The 24,750-nt window shown below is 42.7% G+C and overlaps 2 protein-coding genes across 2 annotated transcripts in view; one reads left to right on the top strand and one right to left on the bottom strand.

Annotated features, from left to right (window-relative positions):
* LOC111142029 (protein tyrosine phosphatase, receptor type O) overlaps nucleotides 1-8,540 on the top strand; it is a 242,659-nt gene extending 234,119 nt beyond the window's left edge. Inside the window, 2 exon segments of the mRNA XM_022494949.1 lie at nucleotides 6,106-6,226; nucleotides 7,218-8,540. Coding sequence (XP_022350657.1) covers nucleotides 6,106-6,210 — 105 coding nt within the window. The 3' untranslated portion in view covers nucleotides 6,211-6,226; nucleotides 7,218-8,540.
* Nucleotides 8,541-23,042: 14,502 nt separating this feature from the next.
* Nucleotides 23,043-24,750, bottom strand: part of LOC111142113 (epidermal growth factor receptor pathway substrate 8) — a 185,037-nt gene continuing 183,329 nt past the window's right edge. The window contains exon 21 of the mRNA XM_022495081.1: nucleotides 23,043-23,651. Coding sequence (XP_022350789.1) covers nucleotides 23,538-23,651 — 114 coding nt within the window. The 3' untranslated portion in view covers nucleotides 23,043-23,537. The remainder of the gene's footprint in view (nucleotides 23,652-24,750) is intronic.

Genomic DNA, 24,750 nt, shown 5'->3' on the forward strand with positions numbered 1-24,750 from the left:
AGTAGCTGGTTCAGAACCCTCGTTACCGTGCGGTACTTGCGACCTCTCAGCTTGAAGCATACAATAATCCTTTTTGCTCAGGGAGTTTGGGGGCGGAAGGCTTGTAGAGTAGAAAACAACCTGACCTGACCTACTCAAGTTCCAAGAGATGAAATGCTGCCTTCGTCTTCCCCATGCTTTTCCTACTAAGCACCACTAGGTGTCAGTATAACTCAAAGAGCCTGTAGTAATGGCAGCTCTCGGTTCACGCTTCCGGTTTCTGTCTTTTTTTTTTCTTTCTTTTTTTTTTTTCTATGTTATGTTATTCACCATACAGTACAACATCAGTTTTTGATGTAGTGTTCCAAGATTAATTAATAACATATAACACCCAGTGCTCCATGAAATCCGTGCCCTCCTTAATATCCACCACCAGGCTCACCCATTCCCTCTGCCCCCTCCCTTTCTAAAACCCTCAGTTTGATTCCCAGAGGCCACAGGTTCTCATGGTTCATACCCCCGCCCCCACCGCGCCCCACCCTGCCCCGATTTCCTCGCCTTCATTTTTCCCTTCCTTCTCTTAATGTCCTCCATGCTATTCCTTACGTTCCACAAATAAAGGCAACCATATGATAATTGACTTTCTCCGCTTGACTTGTTTCACTCAGCATGATCTTCTCCAGTCCCGTCCATGTTGATACAAAAGTTGGGTATTCATCCTTTCTGATGGCTTAATAATATTCCACTTTATATATAGATGACATCTTCTTTATCAATTCTTCTGCTGAAGGCCATCTCAGTTCTTCCCACGCTTCTGGTTTCTCCTCTCCAACTCTTTACTTTTATTTCCTGCTTCCCCACTCCCATCTGACAAAGGCTCAATACAGCCGACCCAAGGGATTTATTTCTGCACTTTACCAAGATCATACCACTTTGGAAAGAGTGACCCATTCGCATGCAGGTCTCATTGATGATGTGTTTATTTGCTCACTTCCTTGAGCCCACTCACATCCCAGCCCAGCTGCCTTCTAATTTACAGCAGTGGGACACAAACATTACCTCGTTGGTGTAAGCTCAAAATGTTCTGCTTCCCCAGAGAAGCCCACTACCTAGTGATTAAACAGTGCTTTATGAATCGGTCCATATTTTTGGTTTTCACTCCCATAAATTTACATCCTAATATGTGGTTAAAACTCCCCATTATGTATTTTAATCCCCAAACTTCAAAGGGCCACTCCTTATTTTAAGTATTTTGGATGTGATGAATTGTCTGCCCCGTTGACTTAATTTATGCCTCTTATAATTTTATAGACTTTGATTATAGCCTTTTTGCCTTTGGCTTTCCCAATTACAGAATCCTAATGCCTTTTTAAAAACTACCTTCACATGGCAGACCCTCCATCCAATTTGCAACACCATTTATCTCTTCTCAAGTGTGGTAATGGCACGGAACTAGAGCAGTCAGCCCGTGTGTCTTGGCAGAGCTGAGGAAGTGTTTTGCGTTCTCCCTAACTTTCTGGTCCCAAATCTTGGTTGTTTGGCTTTGTTGTTTCCAGCAGCATTTTTAGGCTGACATCTCCAGGGAAACTGTCTTTTTAAAGGGCAATAGCCCTTCCCTGAACTCTGGTGGGAAAACTCAAAGTCAGCAAAAGAGGCAGAGGTCACCATAAGTTACTGATTTTTTCCAACTGTTCCAGCTTCACTCTTGAGTTCCCTCGGGATTCTGCAGCGAAGGCTCTCTAGCTTTAGCTATTTATTTATGTCTGTTTTGTTAGTTATGTCTGGAACATCTTGTTCATTTACCTTTATTTTTCCTGGTTCCCGTGCTCTTCATGGTTCAACCTGGATTCTGAATGTTAGGGTTTTCCTAACATCCTCCTTGAGCCCATTCATAATACCCCAGTCCTGCTGCCTTTGACTTTACTGATGTTAACAAATAAGGAGCAAAGTAACAAATTATTTTCTTTGGTTTTATCATCCCACCCCAGTGATTTTTAAGAGGCAGGAGTGATTCTCCAGCTGATTTCCAATTATCTAAACCACCTGTGTGCTATGAACCAGGTTCCTTCTCATGGCTGGTTTTGTAATTTTCCTGCCTCCTCTAGACGGCCCGTCATCTCGATTCTACCTGCCCCACTCCAGAAATAGCAGAACTAACTGATTGAAACAGTCTGTCCTGAGACGCACGTTTCCGGTCATGGCAACATGCTGCGCGGGCTGCACTTTGACGTGTTCCCTTCTCTTTTCTCAACTGACAGGGCACAGGCTATGAGCTTCTCCCCAGGAGCAGCAAGGGGTAGTTAGGAAGTCGGGGTCCGCAGGCCAGACTCTGTGAGTCGGCCTGGGCCACTTACGGCCTCCATACACCCCCCTTCCCCTCTCATAGCTCCCTGTCCCCATGTGTAAAATGTAAGCGTTGCCTTCATGAACAGCTGTCGCGTATCCATTAAATGAATAGTGGAATCTAGACAAGCATTTTGAAACCATAAAGTGCTCTATATGGAGTGGTGTTCACCTCTCTTAGCTTCTCTTCTATTTTTATCAAAGGTTTTGTTTGATTTTCCTCTAATAGGCTTTCCCTGGAGGTCAGTGAGGGCTTTGTCCTGAGCAGCCGTCATTCCGATCAGCGGCTTAGACTTCTCAGGGGCTCTCAGGGATGCGTCTGTAAATAGTCTCGCATTTACTTTTCCTGGGGTCCAGCTCTTTTTTTTTTTCTTCGTGACACAAAGTTTGGCCACTGTCTAGTTCTGAATTGAAAAACAAGGCACGCTCTAAAAAAAAAGAAAAGAAAAAAAAAGATATACCTACAATGGAATATTATTCAGCCACAAATAGGGATGAGATCTTGCCATTTACAACAACATGGATGGAGCTAGAGAGTATAATGCTAAGTGAAATAAGTCAGAGAAAGACAAATACCAAATGATTTCACTCATATATGGAATTTAAGAAACAAATGAGCAAGGGGAAAAATAGAGAGAGATTAAGAAACGACTCCTTATTATAAAGAACAAACTTTATAATGATGGTTACCAGAGAGGGGGACTGCGGGAAGCTAGGGGAAACAGGTGATGGGGATTAAGGAGGACACCTGTGATGAGTACCTCATAATGTATGGAAGTGTTGAATCACATTATACACCCAAAACAAATATAACACTGTATGTTAACTAACTGGAATTAAAATAAAAGCCTTCAAACATAAAAAAAAAAAAAAAGAAAGAAAGAAAATCAAGGCACAGTCTGGTCTGGCGGTGCCCAGTGCTTGACACACGCCCAGAACCAACGGGGTGATGTGTGATAATGAGAAGAGGTGGTCAGTTCTGGATGGGATACTATCACAAAATAAGGGAATATACTTATTCCAAAGCTTGTTGAAAAATACAGATTAGGCTGAGGTATCAACCTTGAAGTATTAACCTAACCTTTATAAAGTTGTCATACAAAAGACCCTTAACTCCTGTGAATATCGTGACTGACTTTCATGTCAAGGTTATTTCTGATGGTATTACTTACAGAGAAGCTCTAGGAAATAAAGAAAAAAGGTAAAGAGTCATGAGGTTACTTTGATTTCATGGCACCAAGACAGCTACGCTCAATATTTTGATGTATTTCACCTCTATCTTCATTCAAGTATGATTTTTATACAATTACACCTTATATGCTATGTGTACATCTACTAACTTTACACTGTAATTTTCCACTTAACATTTTGCTATCATATCATCCCAAATTGTCCAAAACTCTATAAATCTCATTTTAAAGACTGAATAATTTTTCATATAAATCTGCTGTGTCTTATTTAAGCCATTCTCCTTTTTATAGGACATGAAATTGAATCCTTTCCCACTTGTTTACTATCTGTGTCCACAAGACCATTTACTAGCACGTTAGTAATAATACCTCCACCAACAATAGATAAAAATGACAGCTTCAACAAACTCAAGCCACCAGGGAGCGTTACCATTTTCCTTTAGCTTTGCTCATGTCATGGACAAGACACAATTGTTTCAACTTACATTTTTTTTATCATGTCCCCATCTTTTGCATATGTTTTAATATTTCCTCAGTTTACTTCAGAAAACTCTTCATAAACGCACTGAGTATTAGGCATGAGGAATAAAAAGATATAGTCCCTCCCTTCCAGGAGTATTTGGTCTCATTGCCGATACATTTTATCAGTCAGTTTAAGTGTGTGTGTCACTGAGTCAAGGAATTTTAAACAAAAATAAAGGTATCGAGATATGTTTGTTAGATTATTCCTTTCTGCCTGTGGATGTCCACCAAGTAAAGCATCATTAAAGTCTCCCTTCCCACCGCCACTGTGTCTAAGTCAGTCTTCTAAGAGCTTAAACAGCGGTGAAAGCTCTTCACCAGAGATCTGAGCTTTCAAACAACTGATAAGAGGCTGAGGAGCCATTTTTGAGCAATGGGGAATGCTCACAACTGTGTGGTCATGAGAGATCCAAACACCAAGTGCTCCAGAGGCTCTGGGTTTGTGAAGTATGGCCCCGTGGAGGCAGTGGAGGCAGCCACGAAGCAAGGCCACACAAGGGGTTGGAAGAGATGTGCAACCAAAGAGGGCTTTCAAGAGAAGATTCTCAAAGACCTGGTGCCCACTTAATTGTGAAAAAGATTTTTGTTGGTGGCATTAAAGAAGACACTGAAGAACGTCATCTAAGAGATTACTTTGAACAGTATGGAAAATCAAAGTGATTGAAATCATGACCAACCAAGGCAGTGGCAAAAACAGGCTTTGCTTTTGTTAACACTTGATGACCATGATCCTGTAGACAAGATGGTCATTCAAAAATCCCACACCGTCAATGTCCACAACTGTGAAGCAAGGAAAGTCCAAGCTATGCAAGAGATGGTTAGTGCTTCATGCATCCAAACAAGTCGAAGTGGTTCTGGAAATTTTGGTGGTGGTCACGGAGGTGGTTTTTGTGGGAATGACAACTGTGGTCATGAGGAAACCGGGGAGGTGGCTTTGGTGGTAGTCGAGGAGGTGGTGGATACATGGTGGTGGTGAGGATGGCTATCATGGATTTGATAATGATGGAAGCAATTTTGGAGGAAGGAGAAGCTGTCATGATTTTAGCACTACAACAATCAATCTTCAAAGTTGGGACCCATGGAAGGACTAAATTTTGGAGGCAGCAGCTCTGGCCCCTGTGGTGGTGGAAGCCAATACTTTACCAAACCACAAAACCAGGTGGCTATGGCGGTTCCAGCAGTAGTGATGGCAGTGGCATAAGGTTTTCACTACTGCCAGGAAACAAGGCTTAGCCGGAGAGGAGAGCCAGAGAAGCTACAGGTTACAACCCATTTGTGACCTCAGCCAAGCACAGTGGTGGCAGGGCTTCGCTGCTACAAAGAAGACATGTTTTAGACAATACTCAAGTGCATGAGCAAAAAATTCGAGGACTGATTCTATGACAAATTGTATAACAGGTCATTTTAGTTTCTGTTCTGTAGAAAGTGTAAATCATTCCAACAACGTGTTTTAATTGGACTTTTTTTGCACCCATGCTATTGATTGCTAAATGTCTGATCTTTATACTGAATGTGTTTTTTTTTTAAAGATATCAACATTTTGTCACAATTTTAGAAAATAATTTTCCTTCCCAGCTTCCAATTTACCCTTTATATTATTCATTTTACTTTGTTTTATATACAGTAGTTTGAAATTTTTATTTGTAATTTACTACTTTGTTTTGAAGTTTAGAAAGTCCTTCCTAAAAGTAATCAAAGAAAAACTAACCTGTATTCAGCAACCCCCAACCTTTTTTAAGGCTTAATTTATTAAACCTTTCCAGAATTCATTTTGGTGTACTATAAGATGATATACAATTTTTTTTTTCAAAATAGGCCGATGATTTATTGATTGGATAGTCATTGCCTTTAGCGTTAAGCTGTGATGACCTAAGTTCTATTATTAATCAAAATATTTTTACAGTCGATTCTCTTGGATTTTCTAGTTATAAAATTATCTACTAAATAATGAACATTTTTCCTTTGACATCAGATCAGAGTATCTAACCCCACTGAAGTAGAAAAGCAGTATATCTTTGCATGTGTTCGCACAATACCTCGCTCTGAGCCTTGCTTTGGTCTTTTGCTCCAGGAGCAGTACATTTTCATCCATCAGTGTGTGCAACTGATGTGGATGAAGAAGAAGCAGCAGTTCTGCATCAGCGATGTCATCTATGAGAACGTTAGCAAGTCCTAGTTCAGAATCCAGAGCGGTAAGTAGAGACGAGGCCATCGTCCACACTCTGTCTTCAAACCACGGGAGGGGACATGATGGGATATAACAGAAGACAGCAGTCACCAGCTGTATTGATTCTGACACCCAAATGTATAGGGAGACGGTACTACCATGCAGATCTTAGCGCTTCTGCGCACCTTGGCTGGGGGATATGACAGGCTGGAGCTTCGGCAACCCATTAGGATTCGACTTTCTTCCCTCCATCCGGAACCTTCAGCTGTCCTGATATTGGATCTGTGTCTGAGATATCAGGATGCTGCCGTCCCACTCTATTTATCTAAAATCCAAATATGTTATTGATAACGAGGGTCATACAAGGGGTTACAAAGGACATATGAGCTGGAGTACACATCCCAAAGGAAAAAAAAAATTGACACTTGTCTCAGAATAGTGGAGTGGAGGAACGCCTTGCTTCCATCCATTATGTGAACACTTACTTGAGAACTTCCTGAAAACATTAGTAACATATTCAATGCCTTGTGCTCAACTTTAAGTAGGAGATCGTATTTTGGAGCTGTTATACTCTTCGCTGAAGGAACAATATGCCAGTTTAAGTCAGTAAACAGTGTGAAATGTATCTGAGTACAATGAGGTGGGGGGGACCATTCCCAGGGTTGGGAGAGGACAGGCGTGCATTGTAGGATTCATATGGAAGGATAAAGAGCATATGGATCAGTGGATAACAGGATAGGATTAGTATTCAATCTTCATAATGGGTAAAGACTGAGAGACAAATTTGCCAAAAAGGGAAAGATATTTAGATCCACAAAAAGGACTTAAAGGAGGAAAGATGCACAGATAAGCCTGTGTCCACATGGGTGTTGGGGCTGAGTGTAAACAGAGCAAACAGTGGATTCAGGAGGAAAATGCTCTACTTCTAGCCCCAGACCTGTCAATATGTGGCTTGTCCCTGCCAGGCTGCTCACTGTCTCTCTCTCTCTCTCTTTCTCTCTCTCTCTCATGTGCAGGACAGGACATGGTGTGCACCCATCCTCCCTTGCTTCCAGAGTTTTTTAGGGGCCCTCCTGGCCATTTTGCTAAGAAGAGCCCCTACTTTGTCATATGAGGCCAAGGAGATAATCGGTCTCCCTGAAGCACCGGGAAGACTTAGCCTTAAAGAGCCTACAGTGTCTTTTGGACTCCTTCGCTTCTGGACATTTAATAATGGACCAAATTCAACGGAACACCACAGAGGTCCAGGCGCTCTGCAAAGGGCAGGAAGCACAGCACTTCCAGAGAGTTTCCTTGGCCCTTGGCTGGTTGGGCTGAGTTTTTTTGCTGTTGTTGTTTTTAAGTGCAATAATTTTTGTACGTGTGATTTTATCAGGAAGTTGAATCGTTTTCTACCCACACAACCAACCAAGCCCGTAGCCCAAGAGGGAACAGGAATTGTTAGTATCAAATTGTACCTCATTGTTAAAAAGCGGCCTGGCCACACATGAGGAAAGGTTAATTCTACTTTAAGGAAATTGAACCAGCGATATCTGTACTCTGGCATTAAGCTGCTGGACCAGGAGCGGGGCGGGTGGAGGGGCGGAGAGAGAGAACGGTTCTACCCACAGATCAACTGCGTATCTTTTCCAAATATGAAAAGCTGTAATTCAGCTTCAAAGTAGAGTAGAAAAAATATTTAAGTCTTAATTGTTCTAGTTCTTGATGGTTTTCTTCCTTATTAACAGTTAAGTGTTGTTTTCCCCTGGGCCTTCTTGAACTAATGTCACTGTTCAGATTCTTTTTTCACCAAACCAGATCTGTTTCGGAGCAGTTTGAAGAAGGACTCTTAAGACTCCACTGCTGTCTGAGCAACCTTGGTGCCTAGAGTTTGCATTCCTTTTTCTGTGGACCTGCATACATGTGAAAGCTATTTCTCTTGAGTACTACATAGGCTGTGAAAACGCACTTTCTTCCCCTCCCTGCCCCCGAAGAGCTGGGGGTTTATGACGTTAGGGCAACGAACTGCAAGCATGCTAGGACGATAATTTGGCTACTGTCAAAAACGTTGGCTGTTGTCTCTATGGACTCCAACGGAAGTTTCTTTTGGTTTTGTTTTCGTTTGGGTTGTCAGTTTCATTTTAACCCGTGTAACTAGTAACATTTTCTTCTTCGGGATTTTGTATAATTACAGTACATGGTTGTGTATTGTGATTTACAGGCTGTCAAGAGGGACACTGACAGCACTGTGAAGCCTGTTACTTTGTGTCACTTCCTTAAAAATAAGAGCTGGTGGTATGAATACACCAAGGAAAGCTTTCGTGGCTGAGAGTAAACAGAAGCTGATGGCTTCACTGTGGCTGTCCTGCCTTCCCGCGTGCGCTTCCGGAGGCTTTGTTCTCTGCGTATCTGATCACTACCCCTTGCCCTGGCTTCCCTTCACTCCTGATCATCTTCACGGAGCCATGTACCTAGGAGCAGCTTAATAATTTATCAGTGACCTTAGTGGCCGTGAAGGATGCCAAGCGAGCAGCTCCGCACCCCACCGGCTCTTGTCACTGAGAAGGCCTGGCCACGGCAGACCTTGGCACGGTGCTTTGCAAGAGCGGGCCAGTAAGCCGCAGGTTCACCTTGCAGGGGGAGCGGCAGAGGACGCCCAGACCCCATGGCTTAACAGCTTGGGCTCCTCAGGCGGGCCTTGTCAGTTCTCCACTTGCCTCCCTTCCTCCCCTTCTCGCCTCCCTGCTCCCACCTCCTCTTCTCACCCCTCCTGTTCCTTTCCCTTCTTGGACATGTGAATAATGTATCGCTCCATTCTCAGGGGCTAAAGAGAGGTGGCAAATGGATGTGTGACATTCTCAGATTTGCACACAAGGAGAGGTCCGGAGCGACGTAGGCCCCTCGGATGGAGCCGATAAGATGCGTGGGTAAGCTGGAATTCATTTCGGTTTTGCAGACCGGAATATTACTCCCCCTGAAACTTAAAGCACTTCGTGAATATTTCATGGTTTTCTTGAGCACCCCTTCTCTGTTGGGATCAAATGGTACCAGATCAAATTTCCCAAAAGAGATGTTGAAGTATCCAGGGTTTAGACTGAAGACTCAGAGCTGAGAGCACAGAAAGTTCCCACAAAAGCACTTTACCAGTCTTTCTTTCACGGCTCTCCATGGCTGTCCCATTGTTCACAGGGACACGGTTGTTCCTGCGGCTGCAGAATTTATAGCAAGGAAAGCATCCATCTGTCAGAAGGCGTGGATTTTCATCCCAACAGATGCCTTGGGACTTCTCCCTCCTGAGTCTCCGTTCACGAACTGTAGAATGCCCTACCATAGCTCCAGATTTTTCATAGCTAAAGAGTAAGAGCATCAGTAGGAATACTCTGTGCTTTGTAGCTTGTCCTCTCAACGTACCCTAAAACCGCTTTAATCAGCTTTATTTCCCCTCCGGGACGCAATGTGAGCATTCAGAGTGGAGGCTCCCAGGGCCTCTGTATTATTAATAAGGGTTTTGTTGCTGTTGTTGTTGTAATCATCTGAAAAGTGCTACAAGGTTCTGAACATGGGTGCTAGCACATAGAGGTCATGAGAGCCTACATGGTGCATGGAAAGAGAGAAGACTTTGGAATCACAAAATATTTGACTTTCAGTGTGTGGAGATCCAATTTCTTCACTGTGAAAGTCAATTTCTAAAGTTAATTGAGAAACTACCATGAGGGCCTAATTTATAAGGTTAATATTTAATACCAATCTATCCTTCACTACACATTATTATATGATTTTATTTAACTTGAAAAGGGAAAAAAAGTGATGGATGAAAACATTTTTTTGGACAGCATTTTAATTCAAGGCTTATCATTTTCCACTACAAAGTCAATGTGACCCCTCAAATTGAGAGAAGTTAGTAAGATTATTTTAATCTCTTATAAAATCCTTGATCAGATTTTCTAAAGTCTTTTTCTAAAAGCTGTCCCTCCTGCCCCCACTCCCTGCTCCCTTCACCGCCCCAAAAGGTGATACATCTCTCAAAGAAGGCTGTGGTGTCAACACAGAAGGCAGGGTCTGGAGACGTTGGATCTGAATTTTTTGCAGACCATATGATAGCTGCTTGCTAGAGGATTGGCCCTTAGCCAAGGAGTTAAAGTAACTGAATCCAATCTGTAAGAGCCAAAATCCTCCCTGCTTTCTAGCAAGGAGGCCTTCCTTTCCACCTCAGGAAATGTCTGATGTAATGTGCTTCAAATACGCTGGCTTGCTTCCTGGCCCACAGCTTTCTAGCTGGGTGCTTGGCACAGGCTCAGAGTCCAAAGGCCATGCCCGGGACTAAATGTAACATCTCCATTGGCCAAAGGGGTTATAAAGCAACAAAAACACAACACATGCAAACTTCTACCCCTCGTTTTTCACAGCCCCATTTGGATGCATTTGGAAAAACAAAACAAAACTTGAGCTATGACATCTCTTGATGCCTGGCCTTTCAGAAAACTGAAGTTTTGTTTTTGGTTTTAGCCAATGCTGATGGCCAGGCCTGATCCTGGTGGGTCACTCGATGAAAGATGGAGTGTGATGTGTGGCTCTAGGAGCTGGATCATGACATGACATTTAGAAACTGAAGGCTATCCAGAACCATTAGTGATGTGGAAAACAGCAGGTCAAAGTTCCAAGACTGGAGAGAAGGGGGCCATGAAGCCCGGAGTAAAGGAAGAATCCTTTGTTTATTCAAACATTAATTCAACAAATGTTTGTTGATCGAATCCTGTTGAACAAATCAACCACTGACCACTGAAAGATTTCTTGACGACTTGGGGTATACTGGGCACTATGAGAAACACAAGCGGGGCCATATGGTTACTTTCAAAAATGTGCCATGAAATCTGTTTGGTTGTTATTGGAAGGACCGAGAAAACAGTAGTCAAGTCTTTTTCACCATGTTTCACTTACAAATCTCAAAACGTTGTCGGTGTATTTTCCGCAGTGCCTACCAGTCAAGATAATGGTATTGGGCTTCCTTTCCCCTATGGCTTGTAGAACAGCCACACTAGCTTTCTCATTGTTCTTGGGGCTCCTCCGTCACCACAGATGCTGACAAGGTCCCTGTCCCTTGAGGAGAATCACCAAACTAGCCTCCTCTCCTCCTCAAAACAGGATTCTCCTCAACCATATATAGCCCTGGTAGGTGGCGAGTTCTTTTGTACTGAGCCCTTCCAGCATGCAGAATTGCCCCCTCACCAGGCAGCCCGTCCCTTCGTTGAAAGCATTTCCTTCTCTGTTTACACATCTGACCATCCTATTGCTAACATTAAGAATGTCTGAGTCTATACTGCTCATGGTTACAGGCTTGAAGCCCAAATCATGTCCTCATTTTGGTAAAGGGGCAGGTGCTGTGTAGGCACACTTGCGCTCAGAGCTGCTCTAAACAGAGGCCTAATTTCAAAATTTCAAAAGAGGCCAAATTTGAGAAACAGTCAACTTCTAACCCTCTCAAAAAATCATTTATTTACTCAGCATCCCCTATGAGACACTGGGGCTATGAAGATGGATAAGACAAGGTTCCTGCTTCAAGGAATTTCTGTTCTATTAGGGGAAGTTAGAAGAGAAACTAAAGGCAACGAAGTGTTACAGGCGCTGTGATAGGAAAATATAAAGCACCCAACCTGGGCCCAAGAGCGGGACAGGTGATTTTTTTCTACAAGGGTCAAAAAAGGCTACTCTGCCAAATAAAAGAGTTAAAGACTGCAGAGCCCCATTAAGAAAGACTCATGATGTACACTCATTCCTATACTCAGCAAGCGTTCGTAAAACCCACTGTATCTGTCACCAGGGCCCATACGGGCAACTTAACCCCCAACTTAGATGGAGGTTAGCACTTAACTGACTTTTCTTTCTAGCTGACTCCAAAGTGACCATTTCTTTCCAAACCTGCACAGACACCTCTAGCTCAGGTGTTATTCAGCAGAATCCAGTGGATTTACTGTTATGGCTGATGAAGCAGAGAGCATCAGGCCTGCATTTTCCAGCTGTTTACAGTTCCTGCTGTCCAAGGGAACATTGGCAGAAATGGTCAGCTCTACCCCCTGGCCTGTGACCCCTGAAAATCACCCAGGAGCAACCTTCCATCTCCGCCTCTCTGTCTGCCTGTCTGTCTCTCTCTCGGAATCACTACCCGGAGCAGGAGTACCTGCCTGCAGGCCCATGATGGGACCGAGGAACGCATTTCCATTATGCGCTCACAGTGATGCTGGTATGGCCAGCCTGGGCAGGCAAGCTGCTCTGCACAAATACGGCAGCACAAGGATATACTTTATGGCCGTGTGTGGCCTCTGTTACCATGGGAGATTTCCAGAGCAGTGCTGTGTACTTCCCAATAAAATTCCCAGAAGGCAGGTGAGAAACGAAACAGAACAGAGCAAGGTTACCCCACAATGCAAACAAGTGCTCAGGAAAAGGCCACAGGAGCAATGATGGTTCTTTTCATAAACTTCTCTATGGACATATATGCATTCTTCTCCAGAAGTGGTTTTCCCTTGTGTTAGAGCTCTCCTTCTCTTTGTTATCCCTTCTTAAACCCTATCATAAGAAGACCATTACTTGGGAAACCCACTTGAATTCTTTAGCCCTATGTGGGGCTGTTGGCTCTGAATCAAAGTCCTGGATTCCTACGAACAATAGGGCCCACTGTGGTTTCACCTCAATAAAAGCCCAAATGTACAGGAGGCCGTGAGGCTTGGCAAGTCTGTTGATATTCAGTAATCCTTCGCTATGTGTCTGTTATAGTAAGTTTCAGAGCAGTGGCTAGGAGTAGCTAGGAGTTCAAAGCCAGCGGACACAAAATATTTGTGTTCACTTCTAAGAACACCAAAAAGTCCAAGGGCTTTAAACTAGGAGAAGTTCACTGGAAACACTACTGCTTTTACAGTTACAAAACAGAATGGTCTTAGAAGGGTTCCTTTATGTCCAAAGCCGAACTAGATCACATTCTCCCTTCAACCGTGAGGGAGCTTGGGAAGCAGGTCAGCCGAGGGACCGGCAGTATAGCAGAGCAGGGCTGTTCAGAACTAGAGACAACGGATGGAGAGAGACTTGAGCTGAGACTCTGGCTGTCTGTAACTCAGTTGTCTCATCTGTGAAATGGGCATGGTGATGGTGGCTTTATGGTGGCACAGGGCTTCAAGAAGATACAGTAACATGTAGTGGGACGAAAAGCAATACCTGGAAAAACACGGCATACTGCTTGGCTCCCTGGGACGAGCCAACAGCCCACTGTCCCCAAGGGCCATTCCCCCAAGGGGAATTCTTGAATAAATTTGATAAGAGAAGTTGGTCCCTGAATTGGGCTGGGTCAGTTTCCCCAGGGTGACAAGTGAACCCCCACCCCCACTACACCTAGTCACACAGCTCAGCATACAAAGGAGGTGCAGCCTGTGACGCAGTGTGGACTCTTGTGTCACAGGGATGGGGTCTCCAAGCAGGGGCCTACCCTCCAGATCAGAGTCCTGGACTGTCCGTGCCTGCCTTTCTGCTCTGATTCTCTATCGCCAAGTGCCTGTGCCTAAGTGGGAGTAAGAAGAGCTCCCTCTACAGTGTTGTGTTGAGGATTCAATGCAAAGCCTTTGCTTTGGTGCCTGGTAGGTTAAGGAGGCAGAGGGACATCGCTGAACAAGAAGGGACTTGGGAGTTAGGGCAGCCTGTGCTCGGACATGCTGTAGCAGGGAGCCCTTGGAGAGGTGACTACCCATCTCTAAGCTGAAGTGCCCCCACAAAAGCAAAGTAATACCAACCATGTGGAGTTGTGTTTGCGTAAAGGACCAGCCGGGGCCTAACAGAGCTGGCACGGAACAAAGGCTGTCCAATTCCCCAAGTCCCTCGGCACGTCCAGATGGCCAAACCTGCCACTAGTTCCAGCCCCGCGACTTCTCCCCAGTGCACATGTGTAGGTGATTCTGTGATGCCCTGTGGGCGCACTTCCCACATGATGCCCTCCCCAAGGCCTGCTCCCTAGACTCACCGGAACAACCCTCTGGGTTCAGTGTTGCTCAACTTGGAGCCAGCAAGTCTGTAAGACAGGCTTCTGCCTCATCTGCACACTCGCCTCTGCGTCCGACTGGGCTGTGGGAGACTCAGTTTGACAACTGCTACAAGAGGCAGGTGAGAAGCAACCAAACCATTCCAGATAGCTGTTTTAATTTGCATTTTGTAAATCCATTGTGCTGTCCCCAAGGCATAGACTAACAACAGTCCCTTCCTCCTTTTTTTTTTTTCCTATTGCTGCAAGACAAATAAATGAATTACCTAAATGTCTAAATTCTGCCCTATGATTAGATTGGTTGTAGAGAGGAGGTAATAAACTAACTTCCCTGTGCTGTTTTCCTAATGTAAAATGTCTCTTCCCTCACTAGCTGCAGGATCGTGGGTTGCTACAAGTTACTCATGCTCTAGACCTCCTCGCCTTGCAAAGGGCTGTATTTTGTAAGCTAGGCAACAGATCATGGCAGTCGTCTTAGCCTGTGGCGCAATGACTCTGCCACTTTCATCTCTTCCCTGGTGCAAATCACACTGTTTTACCACATGACTCCCAGGAGCTGAAGAAGACCCTGCCGTTGTTCTGTTTACTGCATAATGCACACCACAGATTAACTTGCAGCAAGTGTGTATCTCTTTTTTTTTTTTTTTTTTTTTTAAGGATTTTATCCATTTGATAGAGGCAAGTGTGTATCTCTTTCTGGCTCTGCTCAGGCTATCACAGGGAAAAACTGGGACCAAAATCAACCAATATTTGTCAACTTATTGGCATCTTTTATAATTTCTACTTCAAAGCATAAGTATGAACCTAAGAGGGGGTGCCTGAGTGGTTCAGTCGGTTAAGCGGTGGCCTTCAGCTCAGGTCAGAATCCCAGGACATCGGGCTCCTGGCTCAGCAGGATGTCTGCTTCTCATACTCTCTCTCTCTGTCTCTCTCTCCCCCTCTCCATCACTCATTCTCTCTCAAATAAACAAATAAAATCTTAAAAAAACAAACAAACTAAGAAAGGATGTCCAAAGGCAATTTTCCTGTCTAAATAAAGTGCTGTTTTGGAGGGGCAGTCAGCCACCTGAAATTTCTCAAAGACGTAAATGACTGCTGAGACCAAGCCTAGTTGTGGCCATGGGATGATCAGCTTCCAATCCCCCTTCAAGTTCACCTGCAAGGGTCTTTGTAGAGGAGGGACTCTATGGGATCTGGGCCAGTGATTTCCAAAGGAGGCTGCAAATCTCCTCTCTGCAGCTTCGGTGAGAGAAACTCTGATTTTACCTATTTGATACGGTGGTATACTACATAAAATTTCAGGTCTTGAAAAGCTTCGTAAGCTTAAATTTTTTTGTATACTGACCTGTGGTATCTGAGTAAAGATTTGCAGGCTCTACAGAAGTCTAAGAGAGTTGAATCCAAATTTAGTTTTTCTACATATTGTGTGACTTTGTACATGCTACTTAACTCATGTATGAGTCTCAATTTTCCCATCTGTAAAGTGGGGTTATGTGTGAAAGATCTTAGAATACTGAGTTCATTTCTTTCAGTTCTTTTTCCCCTTCCTTTAGACTAGATGGGAGGCAGAAAAGAAAGCCTTAGCATATGATAATCAGCTTAAAGTAAGAAACTTTAAAGCAGGACCAGGTACAGATATTAATTTCTCATCGTGTGAGTATATTATTCCTTGTTTTTCCCATTAACTGAAAGAGACTGTGTTCATTTGGGGGGGGATGATAGGAGTAACTAAAGTAGGACAAATTATGTTTTACTCCACAGCCAGGCTTCAGGGATAAGAAAAGAGGCAGGAATTTGGGCCAAGAGCCTGGGATTACACTCAGGAAGGAAAGAGCCCGTGAGACCAGCCTGGACCAGGACCATCTGGGCCCGGCAGGAGCCCTGACTCATTGCCTACCCTGTCCCCACACCAAAGCAAAGGCGGTATGCCTAAGGCTCTTCAGGAAACACCTCAGCTATTAAAATATCCCCTTTGATACAGAAATCCAGATTTAGGACTTTAGTCCTCTCAGAGCAATTGATGGCCGTATCTTTCCCCAGTTCAGATTAGACACTACCCAATGTAGTTCTTAGTAATTCCTTTTAGCTTATCAGATTTTACCTAGCTGTTTATTTTATCACCTTTCTTTTTCAAATTTGATGAGGTAAACCCAAATATTTGGATACTGGAAGATACTCTTTGCCTGGTAACTATGCTCCTTCTCCACCAAAACCCTGAGAGCTTCCCATAACACTGAGTTCCGAACACCAGCTGCTTCAGTCTCTTTCCTGTCCTCTACTCTGAGGACAGAAAGGAACAAAGGGGCCAAGAAAGGGGGTTTTGGGAGTAGATCTTGTAGAGGCCTGTAGCCAAGAGGACACCGAGGAAACAAGATGGTGGAGAGAGAATGGGTGAAGAGGGGAGAGATATGAGTCCAGACTGCCATTTCTGTCTGGGACCCAGGACTGCTGGATATACCACCTTTCTCTGGGTGTTGCCTATAACAACTGCAGCTTTTTGTTTTTAAATTTTGTTTTGTTTTAAATAAGGAAAAGAAGCCCCCAGAGAAGGAGGGTAGAATGGTATCTGCCTGCCCCTCCCACATTATTCTTAGGGGCCCCTTACATAACTCTACCAAGATCTCTGACTAGACTAACTCGGAAGCATGCCCTTTGGGAAAAACTTAATGTCACAGCAGAAAATCACAGCCTCTAGAGCCCCCCCATTGCTGGTTTTAGGGTGTACATTAGCCCCCAGGAGATCAGTAAGACTAGCTCCTGGGATCAATAATGCAAGCTGCACAGTCCTTTTGATTTTACGTTTCCTGAGGCCAGAGTCTGTATCTAGGGTTCTCCTCCATATCTAATTTTTCAAGTAGACAATACATGTTTATTGAATGAACAGTGTCTTCTGCTTAGAAACAGTCTCTATAGAAACACCTTTGTTGAGTTTGGACTTTCTAATCCTATTCCAGTCTTTAGTGTAGGCATTGAGCTGAAAATGAGCACACCCAGCCCCGGAGAGATCTCTACATAACCCCTAGGGCAGCCTCCATAAATCTATTTTTAGAAAACAAATGAATCGCAATTTCCTATATATTTTCTTAGAGAAAAATACGAAAGAAAGAGTTTTAAGTAACTAGGATATCTCTCTCATTTATTTCCTGTGACTCAGTGCCTATTAAGTAGAGGAGAGATAAAGAGAAAATTTACGGCTCACCTTTTATAAGCAGTACAAGTACAATCACTGTATAAGTACAATCATTGGGACAAGGAAACTCACTGGCTCTTCGGGGATAATTCCCCAACTGCAGTACAGCAAGGTAGCTCCAAGTAGAGCTCGTTAGTCCTACCAAAATGAGGAGGCAAAGACCAGAGTCAGGGCACTGGAAGTGGCTAGAATTTCTAAAGAAGAGCACCAGAGAGGAGGCACCGGTTTGCACAGGGCAACGTCACCCAGTGTGTAGCCGAGAGTGGCTGCTACAAGGTTGGGAATCCAGGAAAGCGATGAGAAGTAGCAATGTTGGAGGACATGAGCGGTCCAGCCCAGCAAAAGTGAAGGGACCTGTTTAACACCTTCTAATACTTTGGGAATCCATCTGAGATAAAAAATAACCTGGAAATTCAACCCCAAAAGAAAATCCCTTAGAAGTAAGGACCCCACAGTAAAAACTACTCTTTTTTTTTTTTTTTTTTTTTTAAAGATTTTATTTATTTATTTGTCAGAGAGCGAGAGGGAGAGAGAGCAAGCACAGGCAGACAGAATGGCAGGCAGAGGCAGAGGGAGAAGCAGGCTCCCCGATGAGCAAGGAGCCCGATGTGGGACTCGATCCCAGGACGCTGGGATCATGACCTGAGCCGAAGGCAGCTGCTTAACCAACTGAGCCACCCAGGCGTCCCAGTAAAAACTACTCTTGACAGGTGCAGACAAAGCCGAAAATTAAGCACTGGCCAGATATGCAGAAGAGAGAGTTTGTAGATAAAGTCTCATCAAGTCAGAAGACACTGTGTAACAACTTGAGCCATCATGACCATCCTAGCAAAGTATAAAACCAAAGCCATACAAGTTCAAAGTGAGCAGCCAGTGCAGAATTGCTTGGTAGGAACAAGAATAAATATTCTTCAAAGACAGAAAACACATTCTAGAGTATCAGAGACATCTCTACAATGCCAAGTATATCATAAAAAATTACTACACATGCAAAGAAAGAGCAAACTAGAACTCACAGCGTGGGGAGGGAGAAAAAAAGCAATCAACAGAAACTGAGCTTGAGATGGCCCCAATGTTGGATTTAGTAGATAAGGATTATAAAGCAAGTTTTACGCGTTATGGTAACAAAACAAATATTTTAATGAGTGAATAGATAGTCTTGGCAGAGAAATGAAAGCTAAATAAAAGTATGAAATGTAAATCCTAGAATAAAATACAATAACTGAAAAAAATTTTTTTGTATTAACAGCATATTGCAAAAAAGATCACAAGGGTAGGGGTAGGAGAGCCAGTGACCTGAATACATAATAACAAATTTTCCCATCTAAAGATGGGAAAATTTTGTTTAAAATTAAGAGATTCTGAGATCTTTGGGATGATATCAAGTGGTCTACCCTACATGTAATAGGAGGCCAAGGAGAAGAAGAGAAAGGAGAAAAAAGTATTAGAAGGAATACGGGCTTCAATAATGGGAAAACAGGACTCAGTCATTAAATCCCACACAGGATAAATACCAAGAAAACTACATCCCTCAGCTTTATAATCAAGCTGCTGAAAATGAAAGACACTGGAAAAAAAACTCTTGAAAACAGTCAGAAGGAAAAGCAAGAATGATGACTGACTGATCAGAAGCCAAAAGTCAGTGGAATAACACTTTTAAAGTTCTAGAATAAAAACTGGCAACCTAGTTTTCTGTATTCCGTGAAATGTGTACTTTAAAAAGCAAGGTGATGGGGGCGCCTGGGTGGCTCGGTGGGTTAAAGCCTCTGCCTTCGGCTCGGGTCATGGTCCCAGGGTCCTGGGATCGAGCCCCACATCGGGCTCTCTGCTCAGCGGGGAGCCTGCTTCCTCCCCTCTCTCTCTCTGCCTGCCTCTCTGCCTACTTGTGATCTCTATCTGTAAAATAAATAAAATCTTTAAAAAAAAAAAAAAAAAAAAAAGCAAGGTGATGCCAAGTTTGGGCCCAGATGGACTCAGAGAACCTGGATTTAAACCTGAAACAATTAAAAAACAAATGTATGAAATTCATGAAAGAACAGTTTCAAAATATTAGACACTGGGCACTGAATGACCGTGATCATTTAAAGAGGAAAATCAAATGAAAAATTCCTCTAATTGCTCAGCTTTCTGCCTAGAGATTGCATCCAACCTGCAGTGCAGGGAGGGAGAGCCCACGTGGAGTTAAGCAGACCCTCTGAGTTGAAAACACAAAGCTTACAGTATAGCAAGGACAAAGGGGCTAAAGTTCACAGCACAGAGGAATGACAGGAGAAAGCTGCGGGGAGAGCTCTGGAGATCTTCGTAGGATCTTCATAGTCTTATGCTGAATGTGTATCTGTACAAGTGTATGAGAAAATGGCCCAAGGCTGAGGAAAGAAAGCCCTGAAAGGCTTGGAGGAACAACTGTCAGAGATCACACAGAACCAGGAATAGTTCTTATTACCATCAGCTAGAGCAGAAAACATCCTAATTCATGGAACAGTATCTTGGGTACTCAAAATGGTTGTGTCTCAAAAGTGAGGTGAAATTAGGTGAAACCTAATTTGAAACCTAATTTGCTAATTTGAATAGCAAATGCTATTCAAGTTCCACTAATAGAGACAAGGTCAGAAAGAACCAGACTCCTCGCAAGTAACTTAACAGCACCCCAAAACAGAGCACGAGATATTTATAAGAATACAAAAGTATTCAACAAGGTAAAACTTACAATGCCTTTCATCCAATTAAAAACCACTGGGCATACAAAGAAGCAAAAAAACAAGACCCATAATACAGAAAAAATAAAAATAAAAAATAACCTACTCATTATCAAGATGATAAAATTTATAAACAAGAATATTAAGACATTATTTTAACTGCTTTCTCTGATTGATAAAGTCAAAGAATTATTGAACAAATTGAGACATGGAAGGTTTTTAAGGTATCAAATCAAACTTTTAGAGATGAAAACTCTAATGTCTGAGATGAAAAATACAATGAAAGAGACTAAAAGCAGACTAGAAATTCTAGAAGACAAGAGTAGTGGACCTGAAGACAGCAAAAGAAACCACCCAGAATGAAACACAGAGAAAGAGGACTGGGCGAAGAATTAACAGAGCATTAATGAACTTGGGGAAACTTCAGATGGCCTAATACATATGCAGTTGGACCCTTTCAATGCTAGAAAGGCAGGGAGGACCAAAAGAGGTAATAATTGCTCAACATTTTGCCTAGTTTAATAAAAACTGTAATCCTACAATCCCAAGAAACAAGAAGAAAATTACACAAAGGTCATGTCATCATCCAAATGACTTCACACCAGTGAAGAGCTCTCAACTTTGGCAGCAGCAATTATTCGAGAAGCAAGTGATTCTAGTTTCTAGTTTCCACCCCCCCCCCCTACATTTTCAGAACCAGCAACAGGACACCCTCTCAGAGATACCAGCATCAACGGTCCAGAATCCTCTCCTCAAAGCTTTCTGTCCCCGCTCCTCAGGGCATCTCTCCTTTGTGCTCCTGAGACACCAGCACCAACACCAGCACTTCCCCCAGGGTTCTGGGTCCAAGCTTTCTAGGGCCCTTCCCCCAGGCTTCTAACACGCTGATAAACCCAAACCAACTCTTTGCTCAAGGAGGGGAGGCTGCTTCCTATCCTGACTACCTCTCTGATATCTCAGCTTTTTGTTTTGTTTTGTTTTTTGCCTTTTTAACCAAGTCTAAATTAAATGCCATTTAATAACAGAGGAGGATGATTACCTCTTGTTAGGCCAAAGTATGAAGTTTTAAAGAGGACTGTATGGAATCTCAAATATGCATAGAAAAGTTAAAGTATACAGACTAAGTAGCCAGAATTAGAATGGGTTGGTTACTGAGCTTTTTCAAATCCATCCTTCTATTCTCAGCTTTGTGATCTGGAGCTTTGTCAGGTGTGTTCTCAATAGATTCTGCCCAAAGAGTATGCTGTGGGGAGATGGGAAGCTAGAGGGGAACAAGGCACCTGCTTTCTTCAGTCTTACTTCCGGCTCATATTATCATCACCCGAATCACAGTTCTTCACTCCGTAAGTAGCAACTGACCCCCAGTAAGCTCCAGTTACCAGTTCGTGTTTTCCGGCACTCCGCAGAGCAGCCTCATCACGCCCTCACAGAAGTGTGAGTATCAGCTGGCTGGCATGGTCTCCTGAGATCTGATCCTTCTCTGAATTCCTGAGGTCACAGCACTAGAAAGGCCACGCCTCCTTCTCAGAGGTTTCTTTACCAGCTCTGGGGTCTTTCTTCTAAACTTCTCAGGTACCAGGGACCGAACTCCCCAGATGTCTGGATCCGAACTCTGCAGTACCTCTCCCTCGAGATTCTAAATTCCGAGAATCCCATCTCTTCCCTTTGTCCCCACAGCCCTGAAGGAAGCAACTGCTTTCTGTAATCACCACCACTGTGCTGTTTTCCATTGGAATTTCGTAGCGTAATGACATCTTTATAAATTACATCAATTCTTTTAATATCATATATGTCACATTTCACTCAGGCTATTTTAACTCTTCTATTTTCTCTTGTCTTATCCTTACATTTTCAGAGACTTTCAGTAAGGGCTAAGTTATAAATGCGTGTCAGTGCTTAGGACATGGAAAAGATCTAGCGACCTTCATCATTCTCGTGTTTGTTTCACTTTGTCCGAGGGGCATCGTTTTAGGGAAGATTAGCAACTCCCGTATCTCTCATAATTTGGGGGGAAATGAGACCATAGGAAGTCGTTTCCTTGTCTATAAAATATAGCTCACACAGTTACTATAGATACCTAAGGAAGCATTTCTGTGGAAGCACTTAGTAATCCTAAGTGCTGTCATACATTTGTTTTTACCCTGAGACCAGCTCTTACTAGATGCTGAACTGTACTAGAAATCAGTTAAAAAAAAAAATAAAAATAAAAAAAGAGTGGGCCTCTGTTTTTCCCCATTCCGCACAACCCTAGTCCATAGTCTACATACCAAAGATCCCTTTTGCCAATAAGACAGAAGCCATTTATTACCATACAGCAAATACTGTTTATTGCAGACTTTCCAGCTGACTCATGTGAAAAAGGCACTATGAAAATTAATGAATCTAGATAATCTCTCTAAATGGATTTATGTTAAAATATACAACATTCTTACATAACATCTGTTTTATATATGTGAAATAATATAACATTTAATGACAAAAATTGTGTTTCCAAAAATAACATTTGTTGAAGGTTAAGTATCTTTCTTTTCTCTATCTAGAATCTTTCACAGGATTAAAATATGTGTAAATTAAGTGTTTCTTATTACCAGAAAAACTTGACACAGATAAACACAAGAAGTGGCCCCAATATCCATTTAACTACTCTTATCAATATTCAGAACTGAGGCCTTCATTAAGCAAAATACTGTAACGCACACCAATGCGGGCTACTTTCTGGGACACATTTTGACTGCATCTGACCTCTCTTCCACTTGTGCTTTCTCATATATAAGAACACAGTATAGATAATAAGCGGAACATAAACTAAATCAAAATACAGGCCATACAAGGAATTGTGATCAACAGAGCCATGACAAGTGACTTGTCTTGGGAATGCTCCATAAATCTGTATTTGCATGTCCAAGGCCTTGTTGTATTCTACAGTTCATTAAATGTTTTGATTTTTTTTTTTTAAAAAACGGTTGGCATGAAGAACTTTAAATAAATCTAAATATTCTATCATTGAGTATGTCAAAGAAGAGACCTCAGTAAGCAGAGGCTACTCTAAAGTAAGCTGTGCTCTGAATGACACACCAGGGTCATGGGTAAAACTTAAATTATTTAGATTTTAAATCACAGGAAATATCTTTGTTTTGCTGCAGTAAATAAGTTCACCACTGTCAGAAGGTGCCTGCTTACACACTGAGATAGGGGTTGAAATAATTAATCCAATAAAAGAACCCTCACCTTGGTAAAGCAGGCAAAAATATTCCCCGAGGGCAAAACATCTATTTAAAATTATTCAGTTTTAATAAAAATAATGGGCCTCTGCTTACTTATGTTTGCATTGTTTCTTTATGGCCATAACTTAGGGATTCCAAGAAGTAAGAATCTGACATTCCCTTCATGGCTTCTTAAAACAAAGCACATTGGAATAATGCCACAGATTTAAATGGAGTTTAAAGACAAATTAGTGACTGCTTCCCTCATCAAAAGACTCCACTCCTGAATCACTGGCCGCGGCACTGATTTTCTCCTGCCGTCTTCGCATGATCTCTTGCAACTCGGAGCTGCCACTATTATCCTGAAAAATAGACATGGTTCAGACAAGACAGTTATGGGATTGTGCAGGCTGAGGGTCATGTGATGAAATGGGTCAGGGTAAGAGTCCTTTGCTTTTCTCCAACTATCTCTTGGGGAGAAGAAGGCTGTCCTTCCTATAAAGTGAGGCTTCTGGACTTCACTAATACATCACAGTAATCATTTTTCATTTACGAATTGTGTCTTAAGGCAATTCATTCACCATGCCTTTCACTTGGCCATGATAAAAATAAATCAATAATATATGTGGAATGCTCCAGATTCCCTGGGAGAAATAAGATATGTGTACAGTAAGCATAATATGAAGGCGAATTATCAAAGAACCTTCTGAAGTCGAGCAAGATACTCATCTGCCCTTAGGAGATTCTAAATTGGGCTCAAAGACTGGGCTCAGGGTACAGCAAGCTCCCTCTAGAATACAGGAAGGCTCTGACCCTCTGACCTCATGTCAGCTTTTCTCCTTGCCACACTCTACCTACTAACCCTGTGCACCCTGATTATTCTGCTCTCATCAGTGGAAGTTTCTGGCAAGCCAGGTGAGTCATCTAAAAGATGGACTAGATGCAAGAGAAGGGTGTGGTGGGAGGGCAGTTGAGGAAGATAAAGAACCCTGGTTCATATCCAGAGGAACTGAAGGAAGAGACCAAGAGAAGTGGGCGGTGAGGGCAAATTATATGTAATCTGACACAAAGGAATTCAGGAGTTTTGGAACTTTCTCTCATACCCTTGAGAAGGAAATTTATATACTCTCAATAAAGTTAAAATGTATAATGGTAAAAAAAAAAAAACTGTCTCAGAAAAGATACAATCCTTATCATATTCAATATATGGAAAGCCTGATCCAGGACATGCCCAAGATCCACCTAATATAGAACTCCCAAGATCAATGTTATAGGACAAATTTCCAAGGAAATAAACTTTCTCCTGACAGTGGTTACAAGGTTGCATGCATGAAGCTATTTCACTGTGAGGTATTTCACTGTTGAATTTAGAGGATATACTGGCTAGGAGAAATTATGTATCAATTTTACACCAAAACCAATATTCTTTCAGTTGAGTGGAAGTGTAATTTCATGAAAGCT

This window comes from Enhydra lutris, unplaced genomic scaffold, assembly GCF_002288905.1.
Source record: "Enhydra lutris kenyoni isolate GAN:26980312 unplaced genomic scaffold, ASM228890v2 scaffoldscaffold7, whole genome shotgun sequence".
NCBI classification, from domain to species: Eukaryota; Metazoa; Chordata; class Mammalia; order Carnivora; family Mustelidae; genus Enhydra; species Enhydra lutris.